This window comes from Cuculus canorus, chromosome 6 (genome assembly GCF_017976375.1).
Source record: "Cuculus canorus isolate bCucCan1 chromosome 6, bCucCan1.pri, whole genome shotgun sequence".
Classification (NCBI taxonomy): domain Eukaryota; kingdom Metazoa; phylum Chordata; class Aves; order Cuculiformes; family Cuculidae; genus Cuculus; species Cuculus canorus.
The window spans coordinates 19,641,250-19,662,152 of NC_071406.1; the positions used below are offsets into that span (position 1 = coordinate 19,641,250).

Below are 20,903 nucleotides of genomic sequence, written 5' to 3' on the forward strand. Positions count from 1 at the left end.
GTTGTACAGAAATGTAGAAACTCAATGATGCAGTTAAACTTCATGGCACAACAATAAATTTGTACCTAAAATGCTGTACCTAAATTAATTCATACTATTAAAAAGAATAGTTTGGCCAGAATAACAGATCTATCTGTTCAACTACATAGAAGACCTAATGAAGTCATCAGCAGGAGACATTTATCCTCCTTCTAAAGCATACATGCTCCAATCACATCACAATTCAAACCGGCAAAAAATAATATCTAAAAGTGCTCTTCAGAAAGTGCCCAAGTTAAACCAGTACAATTTTGGGAAAGGTTGTATACTTGTTCAATGACATTGTGTGTGACAATTTTTTTTAAAATACCTATTTCTCCCTAAACATACTTGCATTCTTAGACAAAAACTGAACTATGAATTGGGGCATGTCTTAATTTATGGTACCAAATCCAAGAAAACTTGTTATTTTGTTCTGCTTCAGTAGATCTAAGGAAATTTTGAAGCAGAGTTACAGATTCATTTGAATTATTGGAAAACCTCTGATTTCTAATGGTGATACACTGGAGCAAAGAACCACGGTTAAACATCTGAACTGCAGAACAAGTATGACTGCACATAAATATCAATAACAATATTCCATAAGAGAACAAAAAAAATGTAATATGGTATTTCGCAAGAAAAAAGGGTCAAGCAATTAAACCTAGGTGGCTGAAGTAGGGTTAACTGGGTTTAATCCCACCTGAATTATTTATTATCTAGATTTTAGTACATGATAAATTTTACTACCTAATTTTGCAGGTCTCAAATACCATGCAATGGGCTTTTGCAGTCTTTACTACTCTATACTTTTTATAAGTATAGGAGCAGTGTATACCTTAAGAAAGATTTGTGCCAGGTGAAGGAATAATGGTAAGCGAGCCACATGATTATACCATAGAGGATTTGAGTCTTTCATAAAGATCACTGCCAGGCAGGAGAAAAAAGAAAAAAACACAAAGCCCTCAAGGAAAAGGAAAAGGAGGAAAAAAGGAAAAAGGAGGAAAAAAGGAAAAAGGAGGAAAAAAGGAAAAAGGAGGAAAAAAGGAAAAAGGAGGAAAAAAGGAAAAAGGAGGAAAAAAGGAAAAAGGAGGAAAAAAGGAAAAAGGAGGAAAAAAGGAAAAAGGAGGAAAAAAGGAAAAAGGAGGAAAAAAGGAAAGAGGAGGAAAAAAGGAAAAAGGAGGAAAAAAGGAAAAGGAGGAAAAAAGGAAAAGGAGGAAAAAAGGAAAAGGAGGAAAAAGGAAAAGGAGGAAAAAGGAAGAAAAAGGAAAAAGGAAAAGGAGGAAAAAAGGAAAAAGGAGGAAAAAGGAAAAGGAGGAAAAAAGGAAAAGGAGGAAAAAAGGAAAAGGAGGAAAAAAGGAAAAGGAGGAAAAAGGAAAAGGAGGAAAAAGGAAGAAAAAGGAAAAAGGAAAAGGAGGAAAAAAGAAAAAGGAAAAGGAGAAAAAAAGAAAAAGGAAAAGGAGGAAAAAAAGAAAAAGGAAAAGGAGAAAAAAGAAAAAGAAAAAGGAGGAAAAAAGAAAATGAAAAAGGAACAGGAGGAAAAAAGAAAAAGAAAAGGCAGAAAAAAGAAAAGGCAGAAAAAAGAAAAGGCAGAAAAAAGAAAAGGCAGAAAAAAGAAAAGGCAGAAAAAAAGAAAAGGCAGAAAAAAGAAAAGGCAGAAAAAAGAAAAGGCAGAAAAAAGAAAAGGCAGAAAAAAGAAAAAAAGAAAAGGCAGAAAAAAGAAAAAAAGAAAAAAGAAAAAAAGAAAAAAGAAAAAAAGAAAACCACTTATTGCAGCAAAACTCTGGGAATAACGAGGAATACACACAGAGATTTTATTATGCAACACAAATGGGATACTCTCTGTAGGTGCGAGAGATAAAACTTTTTGCAGCAGTTTTGTGGGTGAGGGTCTGGCAGAGGAGGTTATTGGCGTGCCCTCTAGAGGCTGGATATCTGGCCAAGGAACTTTTCAGCCGCTAGTAAACACAGACGAAGATACCAGAACTAGATCAGTAAGCAATGCTTACTCTCTTTTATTTTTTTAAGCATATTTTATGTACTCCAAGACACTATGAGTATTAATGCAGCAAACCAAACCTCTAAAGGATTCCTGTCAAGTATAAATACATGCATAAACACATGATATAATTGAAACAGTCTTTGCTTAATGAGCTCATGGGTGCCTTGGCACAGTGCATAAAATGCAGACTTCAAATTTTAAGATGATATATCAATTCCCACAGTCGGGCTTTGGAATGAAAGCAAAAAAAAAAAAAAAAATTAAAATCTATTCAGCATCAGTTTAGATTCAGGTTACTCTTACTCTAAAGATGGAGCCACACCCTACAAATAACAACAATAAATTTTCTTACCACCCACCTGCGTAGTCTTGAAGCATGGATCTTTTTAAAGGCAAAAACATCTCAGGGTAAAACCAGGGTCAAATTTTGCATTGGCAGTAGGTAAAAAGCTCTAATATATCTAGTCAATCATACAGTCATTGAAATACAGCCCACAGAGCACTTAATAGCTCAGCCCAACAAGCATATCACCAAGTGGAATTTCGCACACAAATGCAAATGGATAGATATTTTTCTTTTTCTTAAACCATACACGATTTTTATCCTTATTATCTTACCACTGACAGCAAGTAAGTCTTATTACAGCTAACTGAGAAACAAACTTGCATGCCTGAAATGCAGCATTGAACTACCCATGACACTTCAGAATCTGTACACTAGTAAATTATATTACAAAAAAAAAGAAATCCTCCTGAAAGTAGTTATCCTATAAGAAACAAAGATATATGTTTCATTTCTTTCAGTTCCTTTTTACTGCATAATGAACATATTAATAGCATTCCAGCCACAGGCTTTGGCTTAAAATAATTACAAAATACCCCAATTTGATACTGTTTCATATATAGTAAAAGGAAACACCACAAGGAAAATAGTTATTTTCACCTCTAGAAAGATAGTTAAATGATAAATTAACATCATTAGTGAAAGCCTCATTATTGCAACTACACGATACTATTGTGCCTATTCATACTTAATTTTCTTGTAGAAATTACGTTACACAACACGGCGTATAATCGGTTCTGATTGGGGGTAGGAGAGAACCAGTCGTTAACTATGACTAAAATGACCAGTTTTCCAGAGCAGTTGTCTTCTAATTAAATCTAAGTGCGGAGCACAATCATTGAGATATACTACAATGATTTGCTTGGAAGTATTTTTCCTTTTTGTTTCCCTCCCTCTGCTTATCAGAGTACCGTACCACCTTTCAAAACTAGAAGGTAGAGGGGAAGGGGACCAACCCTGTTTCTGACAGAAGCCCTGCTAAGGCATGTATTACCGTCCTTCCACCCACATTTGGGAGCGCAGCTCATCTATTTCTTAGCTCATCTATTTCTTAGATCTTTCATTCCACTAACAGGTACTAACTCAAGAGTTCAGAAATGTACCTGAATTGCTATTTCAAAAAGACAAGCTTGTTAATGGCAAACTAGACTGCCATTTTATTAGCAGCAAAAGTTGTAGTGCTCAACGCAGCGTCAAGCTACAGTGATTCCCATATTCATAGTTAGCTGGTAGGGATTACATCCAAACCCAGTTCTGCTCCAGAACAGCTTCCAGCTGAGCATCTGACAATGCCAATACTGTACCCACAAGCAGATATCCAGAGAGCCTGGCACATCAGAAGCATATTAAGTGGGCACAAATTTCTCCTCGGTTTATGGTTAGTATTTTCTATAAGACCAGACTTAGAGAAGAAATAACTTATTATATCAGAGTCTCTTATCTTTACAATGAAAGACTGTAGGTTACCTGGTAGAGGACACAACATATATTAAAGTGATTATAGCCTTGATCTTAGTCAGAAGATAGAATTACATGTGTGTTGGTAGAGATGTCAGTAAGACCACACAGAATGGCACTTTTCTGTCTTTTAGAAGACCAGTATTTCTACGTTTACTATATTTCAAATACAAAAAGAGTTTCACAGTGGCAGGGTAAGATTGAGAGGCTGGGAATGGGGTGGGGGGCTGGGGGATGTGGTTGGGCAGAAAGAGGAGGGCACAGAACGGCTTTGAAAAGCCTGGAAGGAGAGCTTCTATTTCTCTGCAATGGGTTTATATCAGCCAGGCTTAAATAATGGTATTGCAAATTGAGGCCCAGGGGAATTTGGAGCATACAAGCAAGCTTTTGTTCACCAAACCCCAAAAGGTATGTGGGATATTTGGGGGGTTGTTTCCATTTAAATGGCATATGTATTTCTAAACCATAAGTTAAAGTACTTTGTGCTGTTTATTGTATGGCCTGCTGATCCAGTACCTGTTAAGAAAAACATTTTACCTAGCCAATATAGCAACAACTCTTTAAAGTACCAGTTATCTGTCACTGTACTTAGCACTTTCAGACACTTCCCTTCAGATGAACAAGGAAGAAAACAACAAATCTAATGCAATAAACCTCATAGAGGAAAAAAAAATAAAAAAAAAAGATGGGGAGGGAAACAATAGTGAGAAAGAAGAGTATGGTTAGAAGTCATTTGAAGGAATGCAAGCTTTCCAGTGTAAACACAAAAGCTAATTAGTATGTTGTGATTTTAAAATATATTCTGTTATCAGAAAGCAAACTAGAAATCTGTACTAAAACAACAGTCATCTTCTGAAGCCTTTAAAGCAGGAGGACAAAAACGTAGGCACATACAAACATGCACTTCTACTCCCCCCTCCGCACATACATGCACAGATATAAAATTGGGTTAGTCCTCTGTAAACAGGCTTGGCTCCTGTAAATATATCTCAGGATTTTAGGTGTACTTTTTCACACTGTAAGATTACTACACAAAACCAGTTCAATCTAACTCCCTCTGATTATTATTAGAAACTCATTATTTGAGCACATCTATCTTTACACTAACTATGCACTATTAAGGAGCATAATGCCCATAATTGTTTAAAAAAGCCATGGGGGGGGGGTGGGGGAAGGGAGAAGGGGATCAGGAGGAGGGAGAAGGTAACTAAGGGAGATTTTGCAATTAGAATAGCATCACCTACTCTGTATTTTGCTTCTTGGAACACTTACAAAGTAACAAACTGAGTTTAAAGTTTTCTCCTTCCAAAAACCACAAGCAAGTAATTTATCATACCTTTACATAAAACACATATTTTTGTCCTGCTGAATTTAAAATGTGTTCTCACCACAACTAGGAAAAAAATCAAAAGCACTATTTGCTCTACCATACAGCACTAACACTTTGCCAGGGAGATCATAGCATTTAAGAAGTACAAATAAAGCTAATAAGCCTACAAATAAAGCTTACCATTTTCTGGGGAATTCCTTAAAACACACAGCACCTGGCTTCTAAGATTTGTTGCACACCTGCATATCCAAAACCAAAATAAATTGCAGAGACTCAGCACCTCTGATAGCTGAGCACCCAGAAGTGGAAACCTGAATTGCACTTGCTGAGATGTAATACTATTTGTGATGTTATCTCAGCCACTTGGAGCTTCCAAGCTCAAACTGCAGCTGTTGTAGTAGCTCCGAAACAGAAAGGAACAGTAACTTTAGCTAAAAATTACTTGCCTGTCATGAATGAAAGCAATGACTTCTACTGTCTCAAAACAGCTTTACTACTTAATATCAAAACATCTTTCATCAATCAGTGGTGAAAATTATTACTCTGAATGAATACCGGTGTCATTTGTCTGTTCTTCTGTACTATATGGACAATGTGTTTAGTGATGGAAGAAATATCACGTTATAACTCTTTGAACATTTCTAACTAGTGAAAACTAGAAAAATGTCATTTGTTAAGGCACTAGTTATTCACAGTCTCTGTAACTACATGATGAGATATATTTTACCTACATCCAACTTAACAAAAAAATAAAATTCTTAAGACAGTTGAGTAAGTTTGAGAAGCCTTTATGTGTCTCAACAAAGATGTTCTCGGCATATTAAGGTGTGCCCTTGATATAGCTGTCATGTTGATAAATGCTATGGGCCAAATAACAAAAAGTGCTACCTACCCCTCATTACATAGGATTTACTGACTTTCAGCTCCATCTCTCTACCAACACTAATATTCATCTGAGTATTAGGTTAAATTTCTCGATAGGACTGCCATGATATCAGCAAAATTAATGTTGCTCCTAAAGTTTTTAAACTGGAAGTGGAAAAAGACACTAGTATTGTGACACAAAGAACACCCACACAGGACAGGGGTATGAAATTAAATGAAATTAATGGAACACAAAAAAAAAATGAAAATCAATTATTAAAACAGGTTCATCGATGTATAAGCAGTTTCCAAAATATATTTCTTTCAGCTTTTATCAAAGGTAAAGTGTAAGAAATCAAGAATTATCAAAAATACTATAAAGACATGCAAAATTACTGTCTTTAAAATAGAGTATCTGCCTATTTATACTATGTTCAATACAAGACCAACATAGATATGCAGTTAACATAAAGCTGCAAATCTAACACTTAGTAGACACAAAGCCTCTTAATTTTGTGAATTAAGTATACGTTCAGCTGAAGAGAGAGCAAATTTAGTCTCATTCCATATTAAAAATAACTGAATCTTTCTAGTTTAAACCAGCAATTTTCTGACTGACTGGCATTATCCAGTGTACAGTTTATCATAGGTGACTTTAAACCTATATTACTTTTATAAAAAACAATACACACTATTTCAAATATGAACTTCCCTATTTTAATCACACAGATGTCGTATCAGTTAAGTTTAAAGATCTTCAGCAAATTCTATATGTATTTTAAATAAAACAATTTTTTGCAGTGCAAGAAAGGATTCATAAAAACATTTTCTCCAAACTGAGTTTGCATTCCACAACATCGCACTATGCCTTTAGAGCTGCAAGAGGAAACAGAACTGTATTCATTTACCAAAAATATATTTCTACAATACTGTATATAGTGATGTGGTCCACAAATGCCAACAACAAGGGACTGAAAATAGGATCAATTCTTTTCCTTCTCGGAAACAATCTTGTAAGCACCTGAGTTCCCAAAGACATAAAAGAATAGTTACTTTGCTGAGATCTTTTGATATTGCTCTTCATGTTGGAGCTATCCACGAGTGATGGGAAAGATCTCTTTTGAAAGTAAATGGTGCACCTTCAAGTGTGTTCAGATACATCTTTGCTGTTCCTTTCTATGTTTCTCAAGTTTTACTTGAAAAGGATACTTGATTTTTTTAAATTTGGTTTAGGTATCACAATGGGATACCTTATATCAGACAGTGCTTGCAAACCTTATTCTTCCAACATAGAATCTAGCTGTTTCTTTCTCTGTGTCAACACAGGAGGCTGAAGTAATCAGATAGCTCTAAAGAAGGCAGAGGACGTTTACCTGCACTTTCTCAGAATCCATGATGAGTAAGTTCGTACTTTCAACATGACCACACTGAGCTGTAAGGTATATAAATAGCCATTTTTCATCTAAAAGCACAGCTATCACAGAAGTCTGTATAGCAGGGCTACCAGTTCATATTATTTCAAATATCAACACTATTGTCAGGGATAAATAATTTCTGCATATAACTATCATTCCCATCCACCCTCTACCGTCACTCAGTAATATAAAGTAATTGTTGGCTCTTCCCCTCACTGTGTCTACATAAGAAATGTACACATGGTAACATCTGTTGTACTGTCTAGGAATATCTTTGCAGCAGTACAGTTCTCATAGTTTTATTAAGTGATAATTCAAGCTCACTGTATAAATGCTTTTATTAAGGACTTGCTTGTATGCTAGAATGGAAGAGACAGAAGTGAAAAACCTCTCAGAGGAAAATAGGGATGTCACCTCCAAAATATTAAAAGGCAAGCAGCAGTTATTCTAAATGAGAATGTGAAGACACATTCCAGCCACAAACACCCATAATCCACCAGGTCCAGCCCCTTCACCCATCTCATCTCTATATTCTTTTTCAAATTCCATTCAGATTAGCAGGAATTACACAAACATACATTAATGCGTCCCTGAAGTATTTTGTCACACTGAAGACAAGAAACAAAAAGCTTAATCATGACCCATACCAGAGATGTGAGACAGCTGTCTCAGATTATGAAGTTTGACCACAGTACGCTTATTGCTAGAGTATTAGTGCAAATAAGACACAGATTACCAAAACCAGTTTATCATCAACAATCTATAATCAGCTTGACGCATGCCCACATTCAAAAATATCACATAAAACACATTGTGGCATACATCTTCATGCATTGAGCAATTCATATACAGAAAATGAACCATGTGCTTTAACAGAGTATACACATTAAATGTAGAATATGAAAGAATTAAAAACAGATAACAAGAAGTCCAACCAATGCGTGATTTCAAGGAACCTGGAGCAAAAATGGACTTGCATCACCGAAGTTTGCTATTGCATCAGCATTTTTCTCCACAGCACTTTCAGGATATTTGTAATTTAACTAACGACATACTAGCAGTAGCTGCACTATACTTCAAAAGAACTGAGAAAATTGTTTCTCAGTAACAGTTAAATAATATGGCTGGTAATTGCCATTTCAGTGTTTCATGGCACATCAGACTACACACTTAATAGGTTATTATAAAAAAAAGAAATAATCAGTCAGTGACATGACAGTCATCTGTAGTTGCATTGTCTTTAATTATAGCTGAGACAGATCAAACTTTTTTCTACAAACAGAAAAACAGTTTTTAAAGAAAAAAGTTTTTTCCCATTATTTATTCCAATAATGCACGGCTGTTCTTTCTATTGTACAAATACAACAGCCATTGTAGTAAGGAGCGTTGCTAACATGATTAAAACAGATAGTTCAGTATTATGATATATTAGACAGGTACTGTTACTAGCACTGCAGGAACAGACATACATATTGTTATTACCATACTGTGCGTACCGATACCTTGTAGCATTATAACTCAGCAAAAGGGATGCACAGACTCCGCATTTTTGCTACTGCAGACATCTCTGTACGCTCTTAATCAGCGGAGCTTTCTGCAGATTACAGATTCTAGTATTCTTCGCATTCTCAAACTGACCTGTCAAAACCCGATCTCCCTCTCTGTTTCCCAAGGCTCCAGTAACCAAGGTTGACCAACTATTTCTCTTTCCATTTTATCCTCAACTTGTCACACAGTGAGACCAACAGCAACAGGTATTTAGAAGCAATAGTAATGAAGTCCACTTGTATTTAGCAGGTTGCTACAAATACAAATTATCTTCTAAGAAACATAATACACATATATGCATTCGCTTTAACATGCTGATCGGGGGGTGGCAGGTAAAATTATTAAAAAACTGACAGCCTTAGATTTCCTTTGACCTCCATTACAGTCTAGGACTCTGCTCCTTGAAGGATAAGATTGTATTTGTTGAACCTATGGTAACATATTGCAAGTGGATTTTCTCTGTTCTTCTGTATTAGCTATCATCCTTTAAAGGAACACAGTTTCACTAAGGGAGATGTATATGCTGTTTAGAGATTCAGAGATTTTTCTTTTTTCTTTTTTTTTTAAAGCAAAAAGAAAAATTGAATGATCTTAAGGAATTTTCTTTATGCTTGCATTTCTCACACACTCTATAAAAATATCATTGACATAGGGTGAAAAGGTCACATGCCTCACAGAAATGGAGCCAAGTAGTCCAGTAAGGTTTTTCACCTGGAAAACATCCCTGTAACTAATTCTATGTATTGGAAATTTTTTATTATTATTTTAGCAATGAAAAACACCTCCAAGCCTTTTCCCAGCCTAGAGATCCCTGAAGTGATCTTTCCCATAAGGAAGATAAGTTTTCACTTAGGGGATAGCATCTCTAGCAGCAAGAGTTTAATACGTTACAACAATATCAGGGATACGCAATCCTGAATTTACAGCTCTTCAAATTACTTTTATAGCTATACTGTTCATTTTGGATCAGATGTTTATCTAAAATTCCATATATTTTAGTAGCCATAACACCTGATTTAAAACAGCTTCCAATAACCAAAGAATGGTACTAAAAAAAATATATATATGAAAAAGCCACTCAAAAAAAAGAAAAAAAAAAACCCACAGTGAGCTGTAAATTGCTGTAGCTCTTTAAAGCTAAACTATTTTACACTAGATAAGGATTGGGACCAAGGTACACAATTTCACTTTAAAGTTAATTTTTTTCCCATATGTATAGTGGTTTGCTTCTCACCTACTCTGTTAATAAAACATGAACCTTTCTAATCAATTTATCCCAAATTCTTTTTATGGTTATTTTTATGCCTTATCTTATCACTGACTCAGGAGGAGAAAAAAGTACCGACTGATCAATTAATCAAGCTTTATTGACATACAATATTCCTCAATACTTCAGAAATAACTGCAGAACAATTTCCTCCAATCAAAGATCAATGAATCAATGTAAAACCTCAGTAATTAAATTTATCAACTCGGTATCAATACATCTGGCACTTTATGAAAGTATTATGTGAAGTTTGTTCTCTTAAGGGATATATTGATTGAGGGCAAAGAGCCAAATATTTCTATTATCAGACCTAGGAATGCTAGATCAAAACTCAATCTGTTATAAACAACATACAAATGTTGCATATACACAGATCTCATGCTGATTCTGTACCATTAAACCCACTCCTAACAAGGACATAAGCCTATTAATTGATGATTAAGACTACAGGAAGATCAGTCATTATATTCAATGCTTCTTGTATGCATTCACTGACTAAACGTATTGAGAGGAACCGTACAAAATCATTTCCCTCTAGGAATTATATTTTTAAAAAGGAAGAGACCAGCTAAACAAAAGCAGATTTCAAACCTTGCTTGAAATAGCTTTAATTAATTAATTAAATTTTTTAATGAAAGCTTTGCAGTCTGAAAGAGATTATCACATCTCTCTACATTGTATATAGTAGTTATTAATTGAAAGGTGAACATTTAAGCCTAAAGATGACACAGCTGATGAGCCATACTGAAAACCAAAACAAGGAAACAAAAACATGATCCAAGTGTTTTATAATTCAATTTTTAAAGGGTTAGTACAGAAAGTATTCTGAAATATAATTTTAGTTGCTATCCCTTACTACATATGCACAAGCAAGTAGGGCACAACAGTTCACGAAGTGCCATTTTATCAATTATAAGAAAAAGAGCAGTGTGGGGTTTTTTTATGTCAAGGAAAAAAAACCCAAAACATGATTGTTTGGCTCTGATTGAATAAAAAAGTCTTACAGAACAGCTAATGACATAAGATTGTAATTTTTTCCATGTACTGTATGTTGAATATATAAATAATACAATTTTCATATTACTAAAATAAGAGAAACAAACATCCCTGTGCTTTCACAAATGTTGCAATAAATAAAAACAATTTGAGCAAGCACTGAAGGTATGTTATTATGAAGGGGGGGAAAATAGCAACAAACAACCGAAACCCACTACATTCGTGTAGGAGTCACATCCTGTTACAAACATCAAACAACAATGAGCCTTTATGACCATCCTATGATTCCTTCATTTCAAACGTGATTAATTAGCAAGTATAACACTCACCAAAACTCCCACCACGCTGCGGTTTGCTGCCTATTTGCAAGTAGGTCTCTACCAAGTATCCATAACCTGTTTTACTCTCATTTATGACACCGATGAAAGGAAGTCAGTGTCCTGCTTAAAGGAAGACTTCGCTCATGCCTTAGCCAAAAAGAAAAGAAAAAGAAAACAAAAACCCAACAACAAACACCAAAACCTCATTCGTCGAAGGGATTCCTTGATAATTTAAACACAAACTTCATGCAAAATGAAAAACTTCTCAGAAAAGTTGCTAAACAATCTGAATGGTTATAGATAAGTACAGTTAAAAGATCAGTTTAAACTGTTTTGGAGTTTGTTTTGTTTTACTTGAAACCCTAATTTTATACGCAATTTGAAATACACTGCATCTGTTAAGAATGAAAGTGTGGTTCCTATGTCAAAAAATGGAAACAAAAAAGAGGATGAGAAAGGGAAGACACACTTAACAGGACTCTTAACATGTTTAAAGCTGTGTAAACAGATATCGTCAAATGTACCTTACTTGCAATAAACATTACTCTGTCAGTAAAAGAAACTTTGCTTCACAGAGAGAAGAGGTGGGAGCTGACATTACTAATACAGAAGAAGAAACGGAACTGAGATGAGAGGGGAAAAAAAAACCAAAAAGAACTGGAATTGCCTCCTCACGCTGAACTCATTAAATACCATCACAAAAAAAACAATGGAAAAAGGTTGAATATGGAAGCAACAGATGTATTCCTGAGCAAGAAAATATTCCTGATGAAATAATGCACAGGCATACAGAGAAGATCTGTAGAAGTATGAAAAAGACATGCCAGTGTGGCAAAGCTAAATTTTACCGATAAAAACTGCACAGAATATCCGATACGTCCTTGGTTTACCCGATATGTATCCTGGATACTTGATTTTGTCACACCTAAAGCAGAGTCATTTTTAAATGCAAATCAGTCCTACTCTCTCCAGCTTTTTCAATTTTATAAATTTGGGATAAAAAACATCAAAGCAGCTCCCACTTCGGACCTAACTTTCAGAGGATCAATGTGACAAGTCACTGCTTGATAGATGTTTCTCTTGATAAACGACTTGTTCAAAAGAGACATTGTAGCTTTCATTTCCTGACCACAACACACTTTTAATTTGCAACAGCAGAGCTGCTCGAGTGTGACTAGTTCCCACTTTCCAGCCTTTAAGGATCATGGCACTGTCAGGCCACATACACGGGCAAAACAAAAACTCAGAAAGAGGTGCATCCGCAACAAGAATTGTAGCAAAACTTTTTCCTCGAATAGGAACCTGATTACGTTTGATTTTTCCTAACAGTGGTTTTCTAAACCCCCCTCCCAATCACCTCCAATCCGTAAGGTTTTAGGGAAGGGGGGGGAGGAGGAAAGGAGAAATCTATTTGGAAATATATACTTAAATGCCATAGAATATATATAGCTGCCTAAGAGTATCATGTTTATTATACATATATATATATATTACTGCTACTATAATTATTATTATTATCATCTGGGAATCGCATTTAACAGCCCAAACTGTCCACACCATCCAATTTCAGCTCTCAGCATACTGTCCGATTCCCGATTTAAAATTTATAAATGTAATATCCTCCTCATCACAAGCAGCAGTCCAATCTGCTCTGAATATATATTACAGCTTTAACATCACAGAGGGAAATCTCCCATCTGGCAATCACATTCGCTCCAACAGCTCTAGGAAAAAAAAAAAAAAAAAAAAAAAAAAAAAAAAGAAAAAACCACCACATTCCGCACTCACTCTCTCTCCTCCTTAAAAGATTTCTTAGTGCAAATTATGTGCATCTAAAATAAACAGTCGCCTTATTGATTGCTTCAAAGTCAACAAGTTCTAAACGCAAAATGCAATCAGATTGTTCCCATTATATAGTACCCGCGATATGTTTAGCAATATAGTCACCTACAGCACCAAAACAGAAGTGTACATTGTGCAATTGCTCTCTCAATTTCTTTCTTGCATTCAGATACGTTATTACGAGAGATCATCAGCCACACATGCCAGACCTCCCCCTTATCCCAAACACACACACATGCACACACGCTCGCTCTCTCTCCTCGGGTCTCTCTCCGTCCTTATTTGTTGCCACCACACACAATTAAAAGTGAACGTACCCCCTTTTTGGTTGCACAAAACAAGCTAATAGTTGCTTCTGTTGTTAGTTTCATAGCCTTAATTGCATACCTAGAGGTGCATCTCTTGCACCACAAGGAGATCTACTGAAATTCCCCATGCTTCATTTTATCTGACTTTTTTGGAAGAGGGGGCGGCATGGGGGGCTGGAGAGTGACCATTAAAACGAAGCCAGTTTCAGCACCTGATTATTTCATTCTGTTACACATTGAGAACAGAGCAATGGGAAACAGACACTTTGTAAACCAAGCATAAAATACCACTTATTAAACAGTATTAAGCATTTGGCCACAACAGTAATTTTGTTTGTTTACATGCAAAACATTCCTACACCCCACAACAGTTAAAACCTCTAGCAGATGATTAAGCTGAAAGCAAGAGAGGGAAAATCAGCTGAAGTTCAAATAAATACCCAAGAATTATTAGTTTGCAAGAGGAAAAGATGCATTTTATGCATGTATGTACCAGCATGTAGACTTATAGGTGTATATATTCATTGATATGCATTTTTCCCCCTCCAGTCACTGAGTTTTACTAATTTACATACCACTGGAGTTCAGTGATGTATACAGTGCATCGCTAATAACATGCAACTTTAGGTTTTACAACTGAGATCAATACAATGGACAAAACTAATGCTATAATTGAAGCAGAAATGATAAACAAATGATAGCAAGAGAAAAAAATGCTTATATATACACAAATAAAAATACACTACTAAACATTAGGTACTTATTACAAAATATTTGCATGCAGAGTCCTCGGTGTGTTATCATGCTCTTTAAATTTGTCTTTGCTATTTAGATGCAAAGGAAGTAGATCCCAAAACAGACATACCATAAACACTGGTGCTACTGATCATTTCTTGCTGGCAGCACAAAAAGCTGAATTGGATTTTTCACAAGCAGGAATTCCAAAGGTTGCTTTTCATTAAAGCCACTTTTCCTCTCAGCTATCAAATGTCACTGCCTTGAAACGTGGGCCCTTTCGTCAGGTATTCATTTAACCTACATGCATATAATTAAGTGGGAAAGCAACATCAACAAAAAGGGGATCTCAGATCACAAGAGAAGAAAGAAAGGGGAAAAAAAAAGCACATGACCAGGAATGCAAGTCCATGTCAATTTCACTCACTCCCATTGAAACTAACAAGAGCTCCAGGGAGGATAGTAATAGGATCAGTGGATTGTATATACCATTAAATTATACATCTTTCTCTCCCTTCCGAGCCAACAATACGCCCACCACGCCGTACCCCCTCCAAGATGATGTGCTTACATTTTTACTGCAACTGCTCCTCCGATATATTCGTGCCCCCGCCTGCCGAGACACGGCAATTTAAACCTAACTTTTGTTTTGTGACATTCTTATTTGCACTTATTTGCTCAGAAGTTAGTTGCCTCAAAGTCCAGCCCCGCGTTACCTGCGGTTTATTATTTTCAATGCAACTTAAAAATAAATCCAATTAGGAGGAGGAGGAGGCGGGGAGGGAGCTCGCGATCGCGAACTCTTAATCTGCCTACTATTGTTGGCAATGATCAAGGAGGAAAAACCATGCACTGCGACCGAATATCTGTACTTTCCAGACTACGATTAGGAAAGCAGAGCCGGAGCGTTTAGTAGGAGAAAACGACCGCGAATTAGGCAAAACATTTAGGGCACGAGCGGGCCATTAAAAAATAAATAAATACGGGGCTGTCTCGGAGAGCTTTAAGATTAAATAAAATTTAAAACGATGGCAAGAAGAATGGGGGGGGGAGGAAAAAAAAAAACAAAAAAAAAACACAAAAAAAAAACAAACAAGGGGAAAAAAAAAAAAAAACAAAACCAAGGAAGATGGTCTTACCTGGAGATTTGGTAGGAGAAGCGGGTAGGTTAGGGCAGCATCGATCCGGTGTGTTCGCCGATGAACGGGGGCTCGGGTTAAGTGAAGGTGCCTATGATTTGAAATCATTCCAAGTTTTTGAAGGGAAGACTGACTGCAGCCTCTGCCATGTTGGAATTTCAAACCCAAAACAGCTGCTTTGCAAGGAGCCAGCATGCCAGCAGCTGGACGCCTGCGCAGAGCGCCGCCGAGCCAAATTCAAATCACTTTCACGCGAAGGAGCCAAAGATCAGTTTTCAAAGGGGGAGCGGCGCGGGGGCGGGGACGGGGCTGCCCCAGGGACCGGCAGGCAGCGTCCCGGGGCGCACGAAATGGCCGGGGCCGCCGTGCCCCGCGCTCGTCCCGGCACGGGCGCCGCGCAGCCGCGCCCGGGGAGCCCGCGGGGCAGCCGCGCCTCCCGCCGCCCCGGGGACAGCGGGGGCTCCCCCGGCAGCGGAGGGATTCCCCGAGCGGAGAGGGGCGGGGGGGGCTCTGCGGCCTCCGCGCGCCGCTGCCAGGGTGTAATGCGGCCGCGGGGCCGCCCTGCCCGGCACCGGCTTCGCCCTCGCGCCGGTCCCCGTCCGCGCCGCGGGGACGCGCCTCCCGCCCTGCCCCGACACCTGGAGCGGAACCGCGGCGCTTGGTACCTTCTAACGAGGGAGAAGCCGCTCTGTCCGGATGCTGTTCCTGGGCTCCGGCTCAGGGTCCTCCTGGGGTGGTTTCACTTCCTCTCTTCCTGGCCCTGCTGAGGAGTTAAGGATGGCTTGGAAGGGTTTCTTTTTTGTCCATCCTGAATGTGGAAGAGGATTAAATATTCCCAGTAAAAAGGGAAGATGCAGTGGGAATGTGGGCTCCGGAGGAGGCAGAGGCGACCGGTCCCAGGGCATTAGCAGCTGGAGGAGCGGGAATGGGCTGCTTTCCTGGCTGGTTTCCTTCTCGGTGACACGGCAGGCCTACACAAAACTGAGAGGCGGTTGCCAGCAGAAGCTGCTGTGAGCTGGCAGCCAGTCCCTGTCCTACCAGGTAATGGAAAAGGACCAGAAGGCCTGTCTGATTGATGTGGTCTGTGAAGTGATTCAGTCAACTCAAAATAATTTTCTCCAGCTAAAGACTCTTTTGGGAGGCCTTAGGCCCCAGGTGACAAAGCTGTGCCTAGAGATTGGAAATAAAAGGACAGAGCAAAGTGGCTAGACAAATTTCTGCTTATTGGAGATATTGAAGGTGTTTCTAGCTCGCTTGGACAGCTAGGGGTAACGCTAGCACCACTGCTTAAGGAGAGTGCTGCTACTGCAATAACAGGGTGTCCTGAAGCCACTCATTGTCCTTTCTACAAGAGCTTGTTGGGTATTAAGTGGCAGCTTTGACATTAATGCAAGCAGACTATTCCAAATGCTGGTAGCATGTCAGTAGCCTCTAGTGTTCACTAATTTGACCAAACTATACATATTACACTTTGTAGTCTGATGCTGAAATCTTCAACGCAGTAGATTGCTTCTGCCGGTGTTGCCAGCACCAAGCACTGAAAACAAGAAATCCTGGTCCCAAGGTCATGAAGTCGGTCTAAAAATCATATCATTAAACATAAAAAGTATCATTTTTGTCTCTGCTATTTTTTACATCTGGATCCCTCTCCTTGTTTTTTTTTTTTTTTTTATCCAAAACCATGGCACTATGCACTTTTTCTTTCAAGTGACAGATGAGTTTCTTGCAAAGTTACAGATCTGCTTGACTTGTAGCTGTAGGAAAACAACCGCAGCTATCATAAGGCATTGTTAGATGAGCACCAGTGCTTTTGAAATTTTCTGACTAGTGAAGAATATATTTACCAGACTTAGTATTGCATTAACTTCAGTATTTTCATTTTATATACCTATATTTTTCTTCCCTTCAGGCTTCTTATGCTGCATTAAAATAGCCTGAGTTGAAACAGTAGCAGTATATGTTTGTATGGGCTGACATTCATCTCTGTGCAGAAGGTCAGCATAAGGCTTACATACCATGTTAAGTCCTTACTTTGAGGTCTGAATTAGGTTGAAGTGAAGGCCTTGTTCAGCTCATCTGTATGTGGATGAATTCCACTCTTTGTTTAAAATGCCACTAAACAGTCCTTATCCTTTTCAATGGGAAATTCTCATACTTTCAAACTGGGAATGTTACTTTGAGCTTGTTTCTACATCTAGGTGAAACGTTCACAATGAAATTCAAAACCACATGAAACTTGCTTGGTTTCAGGTTTTGTTACAAACTCCAAACTCAGACCAGGCTCCTTGAAAGGTTCACAGACCTTTTCAGCACATCTAGTTTAATAACATTTAAACCATTTGAATTGTGAACAGGGAACAAAAGAAGAAAAAATCCCAGAAAACAAAGGACAAGAACATCTAAATGTTCTACTGCATCAGTTCTCTCGGGAATGCTGATGTGGATGCACACAGACTTTGTAGTTACTACTTAGTATATCTAGTAAAGGTTTTTAACAGCTACAATAAGAACAACAGCGTTCTGTGAAATACTCTGTAGTGTTTTTACATTAATTACATGGATTTCATTTGTAAATGAGAGCAAGTTTTCAACCTGGCAGACAATGCCAGTGCTCTTTTAATCCTGACAGTCTGGCAGCCTCTGTGCTCCCCTCGTGTGCTGGCAGTGCAGACCTACAGGGCAGAGCCTCCTGCCTGTCTTCCCCTCACTGTGGGGGGAATCCCTTTAGTTTTCCACTCTCAAACCTCAAGCAGTGCATGCATAGCTATAATTGCCTACTAGGATGTGCTGCGATAAACGGCTTGTAAGTGCTTTTTTTTCAGAGTTGTGGTCATGGATGAATGCGTAGACTTTTCTTCCTTTTTTAGGAGTACAACCTGTTAAAGAGCTCAGGCAACTCCAGTTAGATTTTTATACCACCTGGATCTCCAGTGAGCAGCTGAAGTGGCTCCAGATCTTACATGCTGGGACATTTCCAGAATGTGCATGGCAGGAAAGACCTTCTCAGGCCTCCCTCATCAGATGGGAAGTGCTACCTCTTCTCCCTCTGAGTGGAGTGGTCAGGCACAGAAACCCTGGTCTCTTCAGCTAATAGTTCAGTTACTGCCTTTTAGGACCACTTTTTCATGTGTCACCATGAGTGCAATTTTTGCCTTATCTTGCTGGAGCTGAGACTCCAAGAGACAATGACAGCTGTGTGGGCCTTAAAGTTCAAGTAAATGTAGAACAGAAGTAATTGTCTCTTTTCTGCCTACAGGCAACGTAACAGTTAAATTAATGTCCTAAATAAGCCCCATAGTAAAGAATGGGACAATGGTCAAACACAGAGGGGGAATGCATTTCAAATATCAATGTTACATGTTGCTTCCAGGTTCTTCCCAGGAGAATGCAAAGGATGAAACCCTCCTTTCGAACTGTACCTCTGTTCTGCACAGTTTAACTGAAGCTTCGAACATGTCCAAACCCTAGATCAGTCATATAATGTCCTTCTGGACTCCTTTACCACACTGCATGGTTACTTAAGTACTGGACTGTACTTAACATTACAAAACATCACTTGACCATAGGACATATTTAATGTAATTCCTGAGTCAGAAAGAAGATCTCTATATACAGTACATCTGTTCGTAGAGGCTGATGTAAAAACTTACAGCTTTTACAACCTGTAACCTCTTTGGGTGCGATTCTGCAGTTTGGAAGAGATAGCGTTTCCAATATTTTTGCTTTCTTGTTTGTTTGTTTGTTTGTTTTCACTTCTGTGGAATCGGGACTGGATTGCCTTGATTTCAGTGAAAATTCTAGCCAAAGCCCTTGTTGGTCATTTTCTACAATCTTGCTGAATATTTGATGCTTTTGGCATCACAAAACTGTTGGTCTGCAATGTCACTTCCATTTTCCCTTTCAGTCCTAGAGGAGAAATTGTTCACAATATCCAACAAAAATAATCATTTAGCAATTGCCCTGTATAACAGAACAATATATAGATGTTTGTCACATAAACATCTGACTAGACCTTTGCCTTCTGGCATTTCTTAAATTTTGAGTGCTTAATATTTTTACTTTGGAAGTAAATGCATTTTTAATACAACTTCTACTTTTTTTTTTTAAAGCAAACTTTAATACAGAAAGTCCCTCTTGGGGAACTGTGGGAAGGATTTGAATGTTTCTAGGTTTTTTTGTTCTCCGTCATCTTTTATTTTTCCCTCTGTTCTTCATTAACTGGATAAGAGCCACACTAATCCCTGTCATTTGCTTAAACAAATACATTAATACATTGTTCTCCTAATTTAAAATAACTTCTCCTCATTTGAAGTAGAGGAAGATGAGGTGCCCACATGAGACATTTGATGGTGACAATGGAATGCCAAGGCACAAGAATGACAGTTACAAACACATTATTTCTTTCCCCTACAAATACTATCTTTGCCTTAGTGCCAGCATCTGTCTCATTCCCTCCCTGATTCCATATCTCAGTCATAATCATTCCCATTCGCCAATCCTATCTAGTACCAGTTTCACTCCTAAGTCCTTGTCCTTAACCACCACCCCATTTTACAACTTTTGACTTGTACCTTTTTCCTGTGCCTCAATGCATTTTCCTTCGTTGCTCCTCCCCCCAAACTTCCTTGATGTTCTCCCTTTTCTGCATTCCAGTCAAGCTGCTTCATATTCCATGCTGTCTGGTGATTCGCAGGAAGAAGGCGAAGAACATCTGATAGACACCTTTATTCTCTTTGTATTTAGCATCACTGGCAATGGAAAAGAGAAATCTGAGAGTAAGTCCTGCTCAGATCTGCAAGCCCCAGGAAAGAATACATCCAATGCAGACAGAATCTTTGAAGAAGCTGGTAAATTAAATAAGCAAACAATTTTACAGAGGATCAGTTTTCTCCAGATTTAGGAAGACCTTCGTAGACTGGTAAAGGAGGAATCCCCCTTCTGCATATCTGAGTCCCACTACAAGCAAGTAGTCAACAAAATATTTTAAAAATTTCTTAACTTGAACAAACCAGATTTTCCCTCAGTGCATTCTGAGGAACAGGTGACCATATTTGCTGAAAGTTTTGAAATAATAGCCCAAGGCAGATGTTTGGCATGAAAATTGCTGCCCAGTGGTTTATGTTTGACAAAGTTACAAGGAACTGGAAAAAGTTCTTACAACGAAACCTTAACTCTAAGTATCCTGTTGTAAGAGCCTACAATTAATGATTAGCCATGACAAAAATGTTTTTTTACTTAATGCTTAATACTTAATGACTTAATGTAGTCAGCGCCTAGAAAGAAAAAATCACGTTATTTTGAGGGGGTGTGGAATGGTG

The 20,903-nt window shown here is 38.0% G+C and overlaps 1 protein-coding gene across 4 annotated transcripts in view; it reads right to left on the reverse strand.

The window, feature by feature from the left end:
* FIGN (fidgetin, microtubule severing factor) overlaps positions 1–20,210 on the reverse strand; it is a 107,454-nt gene extending 87,244 nt beyond the window's left edge. The window contains exons 1-4 of one of the 4 annotated variants that reach the window (XM_054070249.1): positions 20,157–20,210; positions 16,251–16,755; positions 15,586–15,676; positions 14,577–14,746 (exon numbers count right to left, since the gene is read on the reverse strand). In XM_054070249.1, the coding sequence (XP_053926224.1) occupies positions 14,577–14,601 (25 nt within the window). In that variant the 5' untranslated portion in view covers positions 14,602–14,746; positions 15,586–15,676; positions 16,251–16,755; positions 20,157–20,210. Of the gene's footprint in view, positions 1–14,576; positions 14,747–15,585; positions 15,920–16,250; positions 17,089–20,156 lie in introns of those variants that run through there. The other 3 variants (XR_008450444.1, XM_054070251.1, XM_054070250.1) reach the window with 3 other exon arrangements.
* Positions 20,211–20,903: the final 693 nt, after the last annotated feature.